Source organism: Aspergillus tanneri (assembly GCF_003426965.1).
Source record: "Aspergillus tanneri strain NIH1004 chromosome Unknown AapTan_2_pilon_pilon_pilon, whole genome shotgun sequence".
In the NCBI taxonomy this organism is placed as follows: Eukaryota; Fungi; Ascomycota; class Eurotiomycetes; order Eurotiales; family Aspergillaceae; genus Aspergillus; species Aspergillus tanneri.
In genome coordinates this window covers 2001547-2020721 of record NW_022984629.1, presented here as the reverse complement: position 1 = coordinate 2020721, position 19175 = coordinate 2001547, and the positions used below count along the sequence as shown (strand labels likewise).

General features: G+C 49.0%; 5 protein-coding genes across 5 annotated transcripts; 3 read left to right on the top strand and 2 right to left on the bottom strand.

The window, feature by feature from the left end:
• Positions 1-199: 199 nt before the first annotated feature.
• On the top strand, positions 200-504 carry ATNIH1004_000640 (uncharacterized protein; the record flags this gene model as incomplete). Its single annotated transcript, XM_033565348.1, has 3 exons — positions 200-265; positions 325-420; positions 484-504. 3 exons carry the CDS (start codon positions 200-202, stop codon positions 502-504), a joined length of 183 nt encoding a protein of 60 aa, XP_033431105.1.
• A 272-nt stretch (positions 505-776) lies between these two features.
• On the bottom strand, positions 777-4151 carry ILS1 (isoleucine--tRNA ligase ILS1; the record flags this gene model as incomplete). Its single annotated transcript, XM_033565347.1, has 2 exons — positions 777-3566; positions 3723-4151. 2 exons carry the CDS (start codon positions 4149-4151, stop codon positions 777-779), a joined length of 3219 nt encoding a protein of 1072 aa, XP_033431104.1.
• A 479-nt stretch (positions 4152-4630) lies between these two features.
• On the bottom strand, positions 4631-8236 carry ATNIH1004_000638 (putative intracellular protein transport protein (UsoA); the record flags this gene model as incomplete). Its single annotated transcript, XM_033565346.1, has 6 exons — positions 4631-4711; positions 4766-6997; positions 7055-7518; positions 7605-7800; positions 7853-7903; positions 7961-8236. 6 exons carry the CDS (start codon positions 8234-8236, stop codon positions 4631-4633), a joined length of 3300 nt encoding a protein of 1099 aa, XP_033431103.1.
• A 538-nt stretch (positions 8237-8774) lies between these two features.
• rat1 (5'->3' exoribonculease Dhp1) lies at positions 8775-12089 on the top strand (the record flags this gene model as incomplete). Its single annotated transcript, XM_033565345.1, has 5 exons — positions 8775-9081; positions 9152-9429; positions 9481-9606; positions 9663-11431; positions 11504-12089. 5 exons carry the CDS (start codon positions 8775-8777, stop codon positions 12087-12089), a joined length of 3066 nt encoding a protein of 1021 aa, XP_033431102.1.
• An 819-nt stretch (positions 12090-12908) lies between these two features.
• On the top strand, positions 12909-17725 carry ARO1 (pentafunctional protein ARO1; the record flags this gene model as incomplete). Its single annotated transcript, XM_033565344.1, has 2 exons — positions 12909-17597; positions 17657-17725. The coding sequence occupies 2 exons, from the start codon at positions 12909-12911 to the stop codon at positions 17723-17725; spliced, it is 4758 nt and encodes a 1585-aa protein (XP_033431101.1).
• Between the last annotated feature and the right edge of the window lie 1450 nt (positions 17726-19175).

The window sequence follows — 19175 nt, the reverse complement described above, 5'->3', positions numbered from 1 at the left end:
TACCAGCTATCGAAGCAATGACATGAGACATGAGGGACTCGAAGGATTGTTTTGCTCGTGTCGCGCCGAACCAAAGATGGCATGTGTCGGTCATGTGATACGATTAGGTAACACGCTTCACGGATTATTCTTGGCCGTGGCATATAATTGCATCGTCTCAGAGAACAAATCGTATATTCCTGAGATACCAGCGCTGAAAATGCCGTCGGTACGGACAAGGCCCATCGAGAAGTTTGCAAAGGCAACCGCAAAATGCTCTGTGGAGGTATGATTAGGTCCCACGTCCTGCCTTGCTTGGTAGGATGCAAGCTAACTTATTATCAGGCGGCTGCATATGGCAAATGCATTGTTGGTGACTACAATGCGGTACATAAAGACATGTGTGTCAAGGAGTTTATGAAGCTAAAAGACTGTTTTCTGGTAAGGCAGTGCTGTACATGGCTATGGCGAAGAAACTTTGCTAACGTGGGCTTGCTTGAGCAGGCTGCATCAAAGAAGGTTTAAAGGCTGTAGTGTTGTACTTGGAGTCAGGGTGCTGCATTGGTTAGGCGGGTCTTCTTCCTCTTCCTTTTTCTTTTTTCTGGGAAAGTCTTTGCATCTGTAGTGTACGATCACGAATACGTTGAGGGACACAGGACAACGAGAACACAATGGTTTCTAAATTTTATGGATGAAATGTTACTTCTAGAAGACCGTAGAGCAAACAAAATAAAATAAAATAAAATAAAATAAAGAGAACTATTTTGACGTCACACATTCAAAAAATAGCCGAAATTCTATAGCTTAAGGAGCTTCAGCAAGAATGTCGCTTTTTGGACCTCTTGCTCCTCTTGGATGATCATGCGTTCCTCCTTGCCGTCAGCAAGCTCTTGCCGGTCGAGCGGTCTGCGCAAAACCTTCTCGATGACACTGGCCTGAGTTTCGAAAGCTTCACTAATGCCGACATTGTCAGGATCAGAGAGAACTGTGTATGCCATGACCACGTCATCAGTGGGGACTAGACCGGCCTTTTTACGAAGACGCTGCACGCGGTTAATGATTTCTCGGCCCAGCCCTTGATGCGCTAGTTCTGGGTATAGGTTTGCATCCAGGATAGTCAAAACATCGGCATCGGTATTAGGCTCCATTCCCTGAGAAGATGGGTTCTCCTTGACGCCTCGTTTCACCACAAGGTCGCCTTCAACAAGCTCGATGCCGTCAACAAGAATCTTCTTGTCTGCAACAAACTTCTTCACATCATCGCTTGTAACCGATGGCAAAGCTTTCTTGACCTTTTGGACGTCCTTCTTCAGTTTCTTTCCCAGAGTTGGCCAGTCAGCGGTAACACTGTACTGAACGTTGTATTTAGCCTCGTCTGATGACAAGACCAATTCAAGAACGTTCAGCTCCTCAAGGATGTAACTCTCCAGGGATTTGACATCGTCCAGATATTGCTGGTCTTGGTGGATGACAACAAGCGTCTTCAAGGGAGTCTTCAGACCAATCAAACGTCGCTCTCTAGAAATACGACCCATTTCAATGACCTTTTGCATCCGAGCCACCCGTCTCTCAACAGCCTCATCAAAGAGCTCCTCACGCACCTCAGGAAACGGAAGGAAATGGACACTCCGGCTATCCTCACTACGGAGCGCTTCGGGGATATGAGGAAGGAGTCGCAGGTAGATATTGTCGGTAAGGAAAGGCGTGAAAGGTGCAAGACCTCTAACCAGAGTATAAAGAACCTCAAATAAGGTATTCAAGGCATGCATTGTATCATCAACACCATTCTCGCCCTTGAGACGTCTCCGATTAAACCTAATATACCAGTTGGTTGTGTTTTCAATCAATCCAAGCAACCGAGGAACAACCGTATACAGGCGATAGCCCGCCATTTCTTCGTTGACAAACTTGAGAAGACTCTGGCAGCTTGCCAAAATCCAGCGATCCATCACGTTAGTGTTGGTAGCCTCGGCCTCAGGATCAAACACGTAATCTATACCCTCTGCCTTTTTGAGCAAAGCCACCTGGCCTTCGAAGAACTTGTAACTGTTCCATAAGGGAAGGAGGACCTTGGCAACAACCTCCTTGACACCTGACTCCTTGAATCTCAGTGGTTCCGCTCGAACAACGGGGGAATTGATCAGGTAAAGCCGAAGAGCATCTGACCCATAGTTATCCATGATGAGGGCAGGATCAGGATAGTTTTTCAATCTCTTGGACATTTTCTTTCCATCTTCGGCAAGGACAATTCCATTCACAACACAATTCTTGAAGGGCAGTTTACCAAAGAGGTGAGTTCCCAGGACAGTCAGAGTATAGAACCAACCACGAGTCTGATCCAAACCCTCTGCAATAAAGTCACCCGGGAAGCTCTTTTCGAATTGCTCCTTGTTCTCAAAGGGGTAGTGTTGGGAAGCATACGGCATACTGCCCGATTCAAACCAACAGTCGAAAACTTCACTCACACGGCGAAGAACCCCTTTACCTTGTTTGCTCGGGATGGTGATCTTATCCACCTTATCACGATGGAGATCTGTAAGCTCTCCTTCATAGCCGCTAAGTTGCTTGAGCTCCTCAACACTACCAACCGCCACAACTTCCTTGAAGTCATCGCTAACCCATAACGGTAGCGGGGTGCCCCAGAACCTGTTTCTAGAAATGTTCCAGTCTCGGGAATTCTTGATCCAGCTGGAGAACCTCTTTTCCTTAACATTAGAAGGCACCCAATGTGAGCCCTCAATTCCTTCGAGCATTTGAGGAATAATAGGGGGGATCTTAACAAACCACGACGGAACAGCACGGTAAATCAAGGGTGTATCAGAGCGCCAACAGAATGGATAGCTGTGAGTTATCTGGCTATCCACAATCAATCGGCCGATTCCTTTCAAGTGTTTGATAATGGCCTTATCGGCGGCTTTAACGTGTTGACCAGCAAAATCCCGAACCTCTGCTGTGTAGATACCGCGGTCATCGACAGGGTTAGGAGGCGGCCGCTTTTCGTTGATCACTCCAGACTCCAGGGCAACCCTGTAATCATCTTCACCGAATGCCGGCGATTGGTGAACAACACCAGTACCATCTTCAGCCGTGACATACTCCGCATTTAACACACGGAATCCATAGTCTTTGAATTCTTCATAGAAGTAGTCAAAGAGCGGGATATATTTCCAGTCCTTCATCGCCGAACCCTTGAGCCGATCGACAATCTTGAACTTGGCCTTCTTCGGGTCCTTGTAGAGGGTCCGAAGGAGAGACTCGAGGAGGATATATTGTTTTCCCGAAGCCTCGTCAAGGATCTTAATGTATTCAAAGTTGGGGTTGACTGAGACACCGGTGTTCGATGGTAGGGTCCAAGGTGTGGTCGTCCATGCAAGCAAACAAGTTTCAGGATCGTCCACCAAGGGGAATGTTACCACAACCGCGGGGTCCTGGACATCCTTGTAGTTTTGTTGAGCCTCGAAGTTGCTGAGGGGAGTGTTGAGAGCTGTCGAGAATGGCATAACTCGATAGCCTCTGTAGACGAGGTCTTTGTCAAATAGTTGCTTGAAAACCCACCAGACTGATTCCATGAACTCCGTATTCATGGTCTATATAAAAATGAAATAACAATTAGTAAGCCTGCGAGAAATTCTGCGTATTGTCTCCTTGAGGTTTTAAGGGCCTCCTAGCTCCAAGACAGAAAAATACCAATTGCGAAGGGAAAAAAATAAAAAATTAGAAAATGTAAATAAAGACAGCCCTACCTTGTAGTCATTGTCAAAATCAATCCAGCGACCAAGTCGGTCAATAGTCTGACGCCATTCAGTCGCATATCTCATGACAATGGCTCGACACTCCTCGTTATATTTTTCAATTCCGAGTTTCTCGACAGCCTCCAGGCCCGACATACCCAATTTCTTGTCGATCTCAAATTCGATAGGAACGCCATGAGTATCCCAGCCGAATCGTCTCTCAACATAGTGTCCCTTCATAGACCAATACCTAGGAATGATATCTTTGATAGTTGACGCCAGTAAATGGCCATAGTGAGGAAGCCCAGTTGCGAATGGAGGGCCGTCGTAGAAAGTATAAGGTTTACGGCCATGAGAAAGCTCAACCTGTCTTCTAAAAGCATTAATCTCCTTCCACCTATTGAGGACATTCACCTCTTCGGCAGGGAAGTCGATAGACATGACGGGCGGGGGGGTTGTCGTCAATTGCAATCGTTGCGATCGTCCAAGGAGGATAGGGATGGGCCGCGGGGTAGATTAAAAAAGAAATCGTTCGTGAGTCACCCCGCGCGGCACTGCGCAAGTGGTCACAGCAACTTCCCGTAGTAGTCGGCGCCCTTTACGGGACAAGGAGTCAGGAAGACTTTCCCAAGGCTCCAGTGACAGAATGGAATAGAAGTACAATAATGAGTCTTACCTCATAATCGGGTCCCAAAGGTGAACATCAGTACAACTTCAACCGTATTCCTGGTTTGACCCTTCTACTAGCTGCTGAACAAAAAGACACCATGAAGCTTTCTATATAGACATGATATGTCGACTTTTTTCAATACAGTATTTCCCTTGATGGAGAATGATAGTAGCTGAAGGTATCTAAGCTAATTGGTAATAAAAAACAAAGTTAGGGTTCGTATATCCAAACACAACGGCGAGGTCGTCTTTCAGTTGTCTTCCGCATCTTCCTCATCATCTTCGTCATCTTCTGCTTCTGATACTTCTTGTCCGAGGTCCTTCAGGCGTTTCTGGAAGATACTGTAAGTCAATTTTGCAGCTACAATATGAGTGGATAGACTCACCTTGTCTTCGTTTCTCTTGACTTCCAAGTCCCCAAACACAATAAGCAGATCCTCGAGTTCAGATTGTGCGGCCTTGCGAGCTTCTTCTTTCTCCTTTGCTTCTGACTTGGCCTTATCCAGAGCCTTTCGGGTCTCCTCAAGGGCCAGGCTGGATTTACGCGCATCTTCCTCGGTCTTCTTCGCTCTTGTTTCCGCCTCTTCTGCTCGTTTCTCAAGAGAAGACACCTTGAAGGCGTAGTCATCGTGTACCGCTTGAGTGTCCTGCGTAGAGGCTTTCTTAGCCGCATCGAGTTGTGATTGTAAAGAACTGTTCGCGGATCTGAGATCTGCAAGCTCCGAGCTATGCTGTTTCTTGATGGCCTCCAGTTCCGCCTGTAGGGACTCATTTCTAGATTTAAGGTCGGCAACTCCAGCTTCGTGCTGCTGTTTGCTTGCTTCGAGCTCTGATTGCAACGAATCGTTCGTAGACTTGTGATCCTTTGCCAACGTTTCATGGTGTTGTTTGGCTGAGTCAAGTTCAGTCTTGAGAGAATAGTTTGTGGATTTGAGGTTTGCGAGCTCAGACTCATGCTGTTGGCTAACCGCATCTACCTCCGCCTGGAGAATTTGTATCTTGTGGTTTAGGTCGCTGACTTCAGCTGCGTGCTGCTCTTTGCTCTTGTTGTCGCTTGAGCGAAGTTGATGTATTGTTTTATTCAAATCTGACATTTCGGCTGCATGCTGTTCCTTAATTTTGTCGGCATCCAATCTCAGCTTCTCAATCGTAGTCTTAAGACTGGCGACTTCACCCGTGTATTGTTCCCTAACACGTGTGAAATCCGATCCTAATGACCCGATTTTCTTCTGCAAATCAGCGACCTCAGCCTCGTGCTGTTCTCTCATGGCGTGTCCCTTTCTCTCGTATTCAGTTGAGGTGACTTTCAGTTGGTTGTCGATAGTCCGAAGCTGGTCGCCATGCTGCCTCACTAATTCGTTCTTCTCACGCTGCTGCTCTTGCTTCAGCGCTGATAATTCCTGTTCGTGGTTCCTTTGGAGTGACTCATTGATCTGTTTAATTTTGGAAGCCTCCAAAACACTCGAATCCTTAGACTTCCTATGCTCAAGTTGTTCATGCTCTAACTTGTTTTGCAGTGCAATCAGGTCCGATTCCAGCTTCTGTATTGCCTGGTTTCGATCTTCGAGTTCCGTTTTAAGAGAATCCACAAGCTCACGCGAGACTCCTCTCTCGACACCATTGGTGATAACGGAGATCTCCAAGCCAGGCTCACGATCGATTGCGCGAGTTAGACGGCCAAAGTGATCTTTGAGAAAGTCAATAAATGTCCGATCAAAATATATCTCCGGAAGCCCTCCTTCGTACTGTCCAACCACGGTCTGTGGCAGGACCTCGAAATCCCGGACCATGGGAGACTCTCTAAATCGTGTTATCTTATCAATAAATTGATCTCTCCCTAATTGTTCAGCCAACAGCTTATGCAGCGTTTTGCGAGGAATCGGGGAATCTTTCGAAGAGAACTCGTAGACTATTCCCAGCAAAACGGTGCAAAGACCGGATAAAAGGACGAAGGAGGCACCCCGATGCTTGATCTCCTGCAGCAAGGTTTGGATACTACTGCCCTCTCCAAGGAAGTCGTTCACAGCATCCGGCTCTTCAAAGAGCCAGCCACAAAGCAACATAAGGTATCCCAGAGAGATTCTTTCATCATCCCCTCTCTGTATACCAGTAACCAAATTACCCACTATTGTTTGGATGCAAGTAATGACTTCTTCGCCGTTCTCAGCATCCCCCTCTGTTACCTCCATCGCAATTGCTTTTGCCTCCGCGTTCTCGAAAAGCAAGTGAAACATCAACACAGAAGCCATCCATGTCTGATATGGATCAGCATTTCCACGTAACTCTGGTGGGGCAAGCAAGACAGACAGAATATTTGGGATCTCGTCTTGCCCGCTGACATGCCCTTCGATCGCTCTTCTCAGAACGTGGACGCGGATTCCAGAGTGGTTAGTGAAAAAGGCCTTGATGCACTCACATGCGGCAAGGCGCGCGTCTAATAATTGAATGGGGGTAGGCTCAAGGGACAGCTTCAGTAGTGCTTCCATTACATTAATCCGTTGTATTTCGCCGTTTGTAGCACCTTCAGCAGGCTTTGTACCCCAGAAAACCTCAACATCCCCGAATTTTTCCTGCAAAGGTGGATTTCCGCAGATTAAGTCTGCAATTGTGGCAAGAGCCTATACAAGTCAGAATTGAACATAGACGGCAGAAGAGAGGATAGATATTCCACGAACCTTGGAGGTGACATTAACACTGAACCTTTGACTAAAAGCTACGCTTAACACATGCTCCAGAACACCATTATTCCAAAATGCCATTTGGTTAGTAGGGGTGTTGATCCCACCACGAACCAAAAAAAGCTGGACTATAACCAGCAATCCCCAGATGTTCTTATCGCGCTGTGCAAGACTCCACTGAGGAGCAGGCTCGTCAGATTCCTGCTCTTGGTTGGCATCAGCAAGGAGCTTTGCCAGTCTCTTTACACAGCCCGTTTCACGGAAGTATGACTGGTTGGAAATATTAAGTCTCAGAAGATTGGCGAGCAAAGAAAGGCAGTCCTCGACCACTTCTAATCCATGGGTCAAAGCACCCTCGGTCTCGATTAGCGAGAATATAAGTTCAAATGCATTTTCAAAGGCGACAAGCTTTTGGAATTCCTCAGATGCCGGCGTCAGCGCAATTAGGAGCAGCAAAGCTTCTATAAAATATAACAACTCTTTTCAGCCAAACAGATCTCAAGAAAAGATTACCCAATAGCTATTACAAGGAATTTATATAACATACCATTGCGGACGGGCTCTCGAGCATCCCCCAAGACACTAACTAGTCTCGGAATCCCCAGTGGTGCTGTCAAAATACACTCCTGCGTTCTTTCTGGTCGCGCGCTTGAGATCTGGAACATTAGTTGTAGGGAATACAGTCGGGAGTAAAAGTCTCGAGTATCAAGAAGGTCTAGAAGAGCAGTGATATTGTCTTGCCGCTTTTCCCAATTAGCGGAGTCGATACTTCGCTTGAAATCAAAAGAATCATACCTGCGTGAACTCATCGGAAAGCCAAAGAGCGATCTCGTCCGAGGCTTCAGGCTAAACAATCCGAGTTAGCACAGAAGCCAGTATAGATAACAAGACAATGCAACTGACACTATTTTCATCCGGGGAGAATAGCATCAACAAGGTCTCCAAGACCGCCTTGATTGTGTCCACATCTTCTCGATCATTTCTGAGACAGCTAATCAACGGTCGCAGCGCACCTGAAGCAACAGAGGCGGGATATAGCTTTGCAAAGCTCCTTAATCCTTGGATAGCTGCCCGACGGTCTTCCAGTAACGTGGCACTCTGAAGTCTAGCGCTCAAAGTATTGATCGTGTCCGTGGCCGTTTGTTTGGCTGGGACCTGCGACTCGAGGATTCGAAACATTGCGATTAGTAGCTCGTAGTATCATGGTCACCGCCGACCGCGGACGTAGCAATTGGCAGGCATCGAACAGTCCAAATCTAAGACACTAGGGAGCTGAGTTGTTCTTTGCGGAACTGCGATCAAGAAATCGGTGGGTAACAATAGGCATTAGGTGTTGTCTGGGGCGGTACTAACGCCAAGCACCCGCTAAGCGGATCCATGACAAAGAAAGCGCCGAAAATCCGGGTGCATTCAATTCATTCATTCATTTATTCATGGGCTCTTTCAAGAACGCCAGCCCTTTGGAACTGCATTGCCCTCGAGTCAAAGAATAAAAGGCAGCATATATACACGCGGTTTGTCCCTGTTTTCCTTGGGACTATCATTCGATCAATCCTTACGCACCCCGTCACGCTCGGGTGCAGTCTGCGACTCAAGGGAAGCCAATGGACCACATCGCTGACAGTGTTTAAATTATCCGAGATTTGAGTTTCTGTCTCGCGTGAATTTATTTGCCTGCATTTCTATCTGTCACCTTTTTTAGCATTTTTTTATCATCATGGGTGTCCCAGCGCTGTTCCGATGGCTGTCCAACAAATACCCCAAAATCATCTCGCCGGTGATCGAGGAGCTTCCTTACGAGGTCAACGGGGAAGAGATCCCAGTTGATACCACTCGTCCAAATCCTAATGGAGATGAAATGGATAATCTGTATCTGGATATGAATGGCATCGTCCATCCATGTACTCACCCAGAGGGGAGACCTCCGCCCGCAAATGAGCAGGAGATGATGTTGGAGATTTTCAAATATACCGACCGAGTAGTGAACATGGTCCGTCCGAGGAAGCTTTTGATGATTGCTGTCGGTATGTGATAACTATCTTACAACGGCTGTACGAACACTTACTGACCAGAGGGGTTTGCGATGTCCTTTAGATGGTGTGGCGCCACGAGCCAAGATGAACCAGCAACGTGCACGTCGTTTTCGCTCTGCCCAGGAGGCAAAAGAGGCCGATGAAAAGAAGGAGGAGTTTCGGAAGATGCTTGCGAAACAGAATGGCAACAAGGCAGATCAAGAGCTCCAAGAAGATGTCATCCAGAAGACATGGGACAGCAACGTGATCACGCCCGGTACTCCATTCATGGACATTCTTGCTGCAGCTCTACGCTACTGGATTGCTTACAAGCTCAACACTGATCCCGCCTGGGAAAAGGTTTGGAACCCCGTGGCATACTCATAACGATTCCGGTTCTGACTCTAACAGCTTAAAATCATCATCTCCGATGCAACTGTCCCAGGAGAGGGAGAGCATAAGATTATGGAATTTGTTCGGTCGCAACGGGCAGCTTCGGAACATGACCCAAACACCCGTCATGTTATCTACGGCTTAGTAGGTTTTGGTGATCTTCCACTTGTAGGAGACAGAGCTAACCCATGGTCTTTTAGGATGCCGACTTGATCATGCTGGGACTTGCGACTCACGAGCCTTATTTCCGGGTTCTACGAGAAGATGTGTTCTTTCAGGAGTCAAAGGCGCGGACCTGCCACCTATGTGGTCAAGCCGGTCACAAGGCGGAGGAATGCAAAGGCCAAGCAAAGCAAAAAAATGGAGAATTTGATGAAAAGGGCAAAGGTTCTTCTCTCAAGCCATTCATCTGGCTTAATGTTTCAGTTCTTAGGGAGTATCTTGCTGTCGAACTGTATGTTCCGGGACAGCCATTTCCTTTCGACTTGGAGCGAGCCTTGGATGATTGGGTGTTCATGTGCTTCTTCGTAGGCAATGATTTCCTCCCGCACTTACCTTCGTTAGATATCCGTGAGAATGGCATCGATACTCTAATTGCAATCTGGCGTGATAATATTCCGGTCATGGGAGGATATTTAACGAAGGATGGGCATGTCGATTTGAAAAAGGCGCAGCTTATCCTTCAAGGCCTTGCAAAGCAAGAAGATGCTATCTTCCGTCGTCGTAGACAAGTTGATGAAAGGAGGCAGGCGAATGAGAGAAGGCGCAAGCAAGAAGAAAAGGAGCGTGCCAGCAAGCGCAGAAGAAGCTCGCCCAGCTACGAGGCATATGAGTCGCCCATGACCAGCAAAGGTCGCGGTGGCGGTGATATGGCAGCTCCTGATCAGGTGGAGCTGATTACACCTGGTCGAGGAGAATTATCACGAAAGACCAGAGAGCTAACCCACAGCATGGTGGTTAACCGCGGCGCTGTCTACAGGGCCAACATGGCCAACAAAAGTGCCGCTGCTGTTCTCAAAGAAAAACTTATGAAAGGCTCGCAGGATAATCAGACCCCTGGGGAGTCTTCCACCGATGCTGATGAACCGTCAGACGATAAGTCAATTCAGACTTCGCCGTCCGTTCTAGGAAAAAGAAAGGCCGGGGCCGTTGAAGACCAAGACTATGATGGGAAATCACCCAGCCAGGATTCGAAGCCCCAACAAGACGACAATGATATGCCCCCCGATAACGTTCGTCTCTGGGAAGAAGGCTACGCCGATCGATATTACGAGCAAAAGTTTGGTGTGAATCCACAAGACAAGGAGTTTCGTCACAAGGTCGCACGCGCATATGCCGAAGGCCTCGCATGGGTACTGCTATATTACTTCCAAGGTTGTCCGTCGTGGACCTGGTATTACCCTTATCATTACGCGCCATTTGCGGCAGATTTCGTGGATATTGATGATATGGAATTATCCTTTGACAAAGGAATCCCGTTCAAGCCATTCGAACAGTTAATGGGCGTTCTCCCAGCCTCGTCGAATCATGCTATCCCCGAGGTGTTCCACGATCTCATGAGCAACCCGAAGAGTGAGATTATCGATTTCTACCCAGAAGATTTCCCCGTGGACTTGAACGGAAAGAAATTTGCTTGGCAGGGAGTCGTATTGCTTCCATTCATTGATGAGAAGCGACTACTGGCTGCAATGGAGAAGAAGTATCCCCTCCTCACGGACGACGAGAAACTCCGCAATTCCGTGGGTCGAGAGGTGTTGTTGATCTCGGATAGCCATCCGTTATATCAAGATCTGGCCGCCAACTTCTATTCCAAGAAGCAAGGTGCTCCAAAATATAGACTCAACATGCGGGTGAGTGAAGGTTTAGCGGGTAAAGTAGAGCGTAACGAGACATATATTCCACACAGCTCCTTGGTATCAACTCTCGAGGAGCACGGCATGCCTACTCTGGAAGAAGATCGCTCTTTAACGTACGTATTATCTCATCTTATTTATCATCACCATTGCCTCGACTTTGATTAACATTTGGTATTCCTGTCTAGGGTCAACTACGAGGTTCCCAAATCTGCACATATTCATAAGTCCATGCTGCTTCGGGGCGTGAAGTTCCCTCCGCCGGCATTAGACAACGCAGACATCCAAGCGGTCAAGTCCAAAGCCCAGCACTCGGGCCGATCATTTGGGGGAGCACCTCTCCGCAATGGAAACCGGGGTGGTCGTATTAACTACTCCAGCGAGCGACCAAATCCCTTTGCGGCGCATCTGGATCCCAATTTCAAGCCTACCGCCAATGCACCCCAAGGCTGGATACCTCCGGTGCCTGGGTCCACGGGCTTTTCCAGAGGACCACTGCCACCTCCACGTGGAGGTCACTCGAATTACCGTCATCCTCAACATCATGATCGGGGCGCATATGGCGGTGGTCCTCCCCAGCAGCAAGGTCATTACTCGGCGGACTATGTCCGAGAGGACTACTATGGTCAGGGTCAGGGTCAGCAGGGTTATTACCAGCAGGGATCTCAATCGCAACACTATCGTGAAAGGGGCGGAGGGCATCCCCGAGGGGGGTATCAAGGCCGGGACCACTATGGTTCGAGAAATCCTCCGGGTGGATATGGACGCTACTAAGATAATTCTGGTGTGGAGTAGTAGATACCTATAGATTCTATCTATAGCTTCTCCTGTGTCGATCTGTTACCTACATTGTGTATGTGCTGACCTTTTTTTTTTTTGTGTCTGTTTGTTTGTTTGCTATTCTTACGGGGAGAGAAAATCCGGGACTTGGAATGAATCTTATCAGGGATGGAGTTTGTTCAATGTATTTTGGCTATTTCATGTGTCTTCTAAAGTGAATAGACTGGACTATTATGGGAGATCAATATGCCCCTATCATCGTTCTTCACCTACATTGAGAATAGTTACGCGAAAATCCAGCAGCGGGTTGCTGTGCTCCAAATGCCGACGCGACATCGGAGCGGGACTGGAAAGAAACTACAGGTATGTCGCACGTGGGGCAAATTCGGAGTGAGTCAAATCTCACAAACCTTCCACAATGGTCCTCTTTACCCTCAACCATCACTTTCAACTCGCACGGAGACCCATTCTCCTTTCCTTTCTTTTACCGGAAATCATCGCCAGATAATTTCTCGGATCAGCTCTATTCTTATAGCCTTGTTCCAATTGCACCCCTGTGCTTCTCATTGTTCTTTTCTGGGCAGAGCTGAATAGAGCTGAAGCCCCACTCCAAATTTCTCTCGCAACTACGGAGTACTCTCTTATTCTTCCTCCATTTCTCCCCTGTCGCCTCTTGTCTCTGAGAGAGTACTCTCCAGTGCGACGCTTTAAACGCTTACTGCAACCCACAGTATGAATTGAATAGAGACTGTGGTTTCCCATCGAATTGCTGTCTCCGTTGCTTGCTGTGCCTACGATTCCTGCCGCTCGACCATGACCGAGCCTACAAAGATTAGCATCCTGTGTGGGGAGAACCAGTATCGGGAGAGCATTATTGTGGATTTCGGTCTCTGGCGTAGCTATGTTGCTAAGAACCTGATCATTGACTGCCCCTCCACGACCTACGTCCTCATCACCGACACCAATATCGGTTCGATCTATACTCCTGCGTTCCAGAAGACCTTCGAAGATGCCACCGCCACTATCGCATCATCGCCTCGATTGCTGGTGTATCATGCTCCCCCGGGTGAAGTGTCCAAATCACGACAGACCAAAGCCGACATTGAAGACTGGATGTTGAGCCAAAATCCCCCGTGTGGTCGGGATACTGTGATTATTGCCCTAGGTGGGGGTGTTATTGGAGACCTGACTGGTTTTGTTGCTGCCACCTACATGCGCGGTGTGCGATATGTGCAGGTTCCAACAACTCTCCTGGCGATGGTGGATTCGTCGATCGGAGGAAAGACCGCCATCGATACCCCGCTGGGCAAGAATCTCATTGGCGCCATCTGGCAACCGACAAAGATCTACATCGACCTAGAATTTCTAGAGACACTCCCCGTGAGGGAGTTCATCAACGGAATGGCCGAAGTGATCAAGACAGCCGCCATCTCAAGTGAGGAGGAATTCGCTGCCCTGGAGGACAACGCTGATGCGATCTTGACGGCGGTCCGCCGTCAAGTGAAGCCGGGCCAACGCCGGTTTGAGGGCATTGAGGATCTTCTGAAGGCCAGAATTTTGGCCTGTGCACGCCATAAGGCCTACGTTGTCTCTGCGGATGAGCGCGAGGGTGGTCTGCGGAACCTCTTGAACTGGGGTCACTCCATCGGTCACGCCATCGAGGCAATCCTGACCCCCCAGATTCTTCATGGGGAGTGCGTCGCGATTGGTATGGTTAAGGAGGCAGAGCTCGCTCGCCACCTTGGTCTCTTGAAGGACGTTGCTGTCTCTCGCATCGTCAAGTGTATTTCCGCTTATGGCCTGCCTACCACATTGAAGGATTCACGGATCAGGAAACTGACTGCAGGAAAGCATTGCCCAGTTGACCAGTTACTGTTCTATATGGCTTTGGATAAGAAAAATGACGGCCCGAAGAAGAAAGTCGTCCTCCTATCGGCAATTGGCCGTACCTACGAGCCAAGGGCCAGCGTGGTTGCAAATGAAGACATAAGTGTTGTACTCGCTCCCAGCATCGAAGTTCAACCCGGTGTTGCCCCATCGTCGAATGTTGTCTGCGCACCTCCGGGATCAAAGAGTATTTCCAACCGAGCTCTGGTCTTGGCCGCTCTTGGTTCAGGTACTTGTCGCATCAAAAACCTGCTACATTCGGATGATACTGAGGTCATGTTGAACGCTTTGGAGAAGATTGGGGCCGCCACCTTCTCTTGGGAAGAAGAGGGTGAAGTTCTCGTGGTGAACGGAAAGGGTGGAGATCTCCAAGCACACCCTTCACCCCTTTACCTTGGCAACGCAGGCACTGCGTCTCGCTTCCTCACCACCGTTGCAACGCTTGCCACAGCAGGCAGCGTGGAATCTAGCTTGCTCACAGGTAATAACCGCATGAAGCAGAGACCAATCGGCGATTTGGTTGATGCGTTGACAACCAACGGTGCATCAATCGAATACGTGGAGAAAAAGGGCAGCCTCCCCCTCAAAATCGCTGCATCCGGTGGATTCGCGGGAGGGCAAATCAACCTAGCCGCCAAAGTGTCTTCGCAATATGTCTCCTCCTTGCTTATGTGTGCCCCATACGCCAAGGAGCCTGTCACTTTGAAGCTGGTGGGCGGAAAGCCCATCTCGCAGCCATACATCGACATGACCACAGCAATGATGAGATCATTTGGCATTGATGTGCAGAAGTCCACCAGTGAGGAGCACACATACCACATCCCCCAGGGTCGGTACGTTAACCCTGATGAATACGTCGTTGAGAGTGATGCCAGTTCCGCAACTTATCCCTTGGCAATTGCTGCAATCACCGGAACGACTTGCACGGTCCCCAACATTGGGTCCAAATCTCTCCAGGGTGACGCGCGTTTCGCCGTAGACGTCTTGAGACCTATGGGCTGCTCAGTGAAGCAGACTGACACATCAACCACTGTCGTCGGTCCTCCCAATGGCAACCTACGGCCACTTCCCAACGTGGACATGGAGCCGACGACAGACGCCTTCCTTACGGCCTCTGTACTAGCGGCTGTGGCTCGTGGAGATGGCACCAACCACACCACTCGTATCTACGGAATTGCGAATCAGCGAGTGAAAGAATGCAACCGGATCAAGGCAATGAAGGACGAGCTTGCGAAATTTGGCGTTATCTGTCGGGAACATGACGACGGTCTCGAGATCGATGGCATTGATCGCAAGACTCTTCGGCAGCCAACTGGCGGTATTTTCTGTTACGATGATCACCGGATCGCCTTCAGCTTCAGCGTTTTTTCACTGGTGGCTCCTCAATCGACTCTCATTCTCGAGAAGGAGTGCGTTGGCAAGACGTGGCCAGGTTGGTGGGACACTCTGAGACAGTTGTTTACCGTAAAGCTCAAGGGTAAAGAACTGGACGATGAGTCCTCAGCCCTGACACAGGCTGAGAAGACCAGTGCTTCCGTTATTATCATCGGTATGCGTGGTGCTGGCAAGACTACAAGCGGACGTTGGGTTGCGAAGACGCTGAACCGGCCGTTTGTCGACTTGGACACTGAACTTGAACAGAACGAGGGCATGGCAATTCCGGACATCATCAAAGAGCGGGGCTGGCAAGGGTTCAGAGATGCCGAGCTCAGTCTCCTACAGCGCACACTGAAAGAACGATCTACAGGCTACGTTTTCGCTTGTGGGGGGGGTGTGGTTGAAATGCCCGAAGCCAGAAAGTTGCTTGTCGATTACCACAAAACAAAGGGAACTGTCATGCTCATCATGCGCGATATCAAGCAGGTCATGAATTTCCTTTCAACTGATAAGACCCGTCCTGCCTATGTGGAAGACATGATGGGTGTGTGGCTTCGCCGAAAGCCATGGTTCCATGAATGCAGTAACATACAGTATTATAGCCAACACGCGAGCTCAGGTGGCCTAGATCGAGCGTCCGAGGACTTCACCCGGTTCATGAAGGTAGTCACGGGACAGGTAGACAATCTCAGCATCATCAAACGCAAGCCCCAATCCTTCTTCGTGTCGTTGACATTACCCAATCTACGAGAAGCCAGTGATATTCTACCAGATGTATGCGCCGGCTCCGATGCCGTAGAATTGCGAGTCGATTTGTTGAAGGATCCATCTTCGGATAGCGACATTCCTTCTGTCGACTACGTCGCAGATCAGATGTCTTTCCTCCGTAGCCGCATTACACTACCCTTGATCTTCACTATTCGGACCAAGAGCCAAGGTGGTCGTTTCCCTGATGATGCGCACGATGCGGCGATGGATCTGTATCGACTCGCCATCAGATCTGGCAGCGAATTTGTCGATCTGGAAATAGCTTTCCCCGATGAGATGCTCCGCGCTGTCACTGAGATGAAGGGATACTCGAAGATCATCGCCTCCCACCACGACCCAAAGGGCGAGCTCTCTTGGGCCAATATGTCTTGGATGAAGTTTTACAACAGAGCACTGGAGTACGGTGACGTGATCAAGCTTGTCGGGGTTGCAAACAGCATCGACGATAATACGGCACTCAGGAAATTCAAGAACTGGGCTGAAAGCGCCCACGACGTTCCGGTCATCGCGATAAATATGGGCGACAACGGGCAGCTTAGCCGTATTCTAAACGGCTTCATGACCCCAGTATCTCACCCCAGCCTCCCATTCAAGGCTGCTCCAGGTCAACTCTCTGCGGCCGAGATCCGCAGGGGATTGTCCTTGATGGGAGAGATCAAGAAGAAGAAGTTCGCGATCTTCGGGACACCGATTGCAGCATCCCGTTCTCCAGACCTGCACAACACGCTCTTCGATCAAATGGGCCTACCGCACGAGTACACCCGGTTGGAGACCAGCAACGCCGAAGATGCTAGGGGTTTCATACGCTCTCCTGAGTTCGGTGGTGCCTCAGTTACGATACCTTTGAAATTGGACATTATGCCCCTATTGGATGAAGTCGCGCAGGAGGCCGAAATCATTGGTGCTGTGAACACAATTGTCCCCATCACCGATGGCACAGACAAGCCGGCGCGGCTGGTTGGTTACAACACTGACTGGCAAGGAATGATCCTCTCCCTTCGCAACGCTGGTGTCCAGGGGACCAATGGTGACTCTAGCGCCATGGTTATTGGCGGTGGCGGAACCGCTCGAGCGGCAATCTTCGCTCTCCACAGTATGGGATACGCCCCGATCTACATCATCGGACGATCCCCCAGCAAGCTGCAGAGCGTGGTCTCGACATTCCCCACCGGCTACGATATTCGAATTGTGGAGGGTGATGAGAAGCTGGACAAAATCCCCAGTGTCGCCATTGGCACTATCCCCGCCGACAGACCGATCGATCCCGCCATGCGTGAGACTCTGTGTCATATGTTCGAACGTGCCGAGGAGGCTGACGCGGATATTGTGAAGACCGGGGAGAAGGCCCCGCGAGTACTTCTGGAGATGGCCTACAAGCCGGCGGTGACAGCATTGATGCAGCTTGCTTCTGATGCCGGATGGAAGACCATTCCCGGCTTGGAAGTCCTGGTTGGACAGGGATGGTACCAGGTAAGATCAAACAGGCCTCTTCTAGGGTCCTTCAAAGTAGGTACTGACTGGAGCTTTAGTTCAAACACTGGACGGGGATTTCCCCGCTCTACGAAGACGCCAGGACGGCCGTCATTGGCTCTGCGTGAAGGTGATCTCAGACTTGGATACTGTGCGACACTTATTTCAACAAAAGCGCCGACCGTTTAATTTTTAGTTTTGATACTAAAACATCGGCACATCATACTGGTCTTTTAAGCCTCACTCTTTCGGGTTAATTGAAATCTATCTACTTTTTGGTATTCAAAAATACGCGCTTAGCTCAAATATCCCGAGTAGCTTACATTCTCCTGTATGAATCATTGGGTCCGATCGACCGTGGATCATGGGCACATGACAGTTCTTGAGTGAATCATTCTGGGAATGCCAACCACCTCTAAGATGGAACGCCTTGAACCGGCCTATCCATCCAACCAGTTAGGAAGTAGATTTGTAATTACTTAACTAGAGTCATGTGAAACACAGACTGTACGAGTACTAGGAGGATATAATTGCGAATACTCTATCGCATAGCAAATCCATCATCTATAAATAGATGCTGTCGTAACGTGATGTTTCACCTGATCAGAGCATGTGACCATCCTCTCATTAGGATCCAGTATCGGCTCACTCCTTGAAATACAGAGGGAGACGGTTCCCAGTGGAGACGAGAGCTCCTACAGAGTACTGCGAGGTGAGTACTCTGAAGGTGAACAATTTGATGTGTAGTCCTGTCTGCATCTGACCCCAGTAGTTTTGGGGGTTGGTCTGGACTCCGACCGGCCGAGAAGTCCAGACCATCCCTACGAGGCTGTGCAGACGAACGAAGTCGTGCTGACACTGCAAGACTTTCGTTGGTCTTTATTCTTTCTTTTTTAGTTTACTATCTCTGCTTACCAGTACGATAATACATGAAAATTCTGATCCTCTGGCTGAGCCGATGAATGACAGATTCCCAGTAAGGTCAACTTGCGGTGTTCGTTGACTTTGACATTGTTGCTTGTTCGGCGCCCGCGGGAACGGGGCCGCTATAAGTCCGATAAATGATACTCATACTTGGCATGTCTAGCAGAGTACAGAGATTTCCATACGTTGGAGTATCTATACAGATGAACCAGGGTATGAGACGGTAGATACTATTATGTACAAATTAGCCAGACTCACATTCTATAATCTATACTACCCAGCTGAGAGACCCATAATGCACCATATTAGACCTGTCTTACTATTTAGACAGTTTAGGTGTGAACGATACGACACTGACCAGAGACAGACAACATAAGGACATCTAAGAGTCGACTGAGTCGTAAGCCGATCTACCGATAGGGTTAGACAAGAGGAATTTTTCCTACTAGTCCATGCCCTTGAAACCAGCCAATTGTGGCCGCCGGAAGCAACGCAACTAGGCTTAGCACGGTGTCGACAGGACTCTCGGTTCTGATAACCGTGGGTGTGCCGTGGTCCCGATCTTGATCGACCGGGCCGAATGAGGACGACCCAGCAGCGACAGGTCTGCGCGCAGGACATGACGGGATAGATATTTTGTTTTTTTTAATTTCC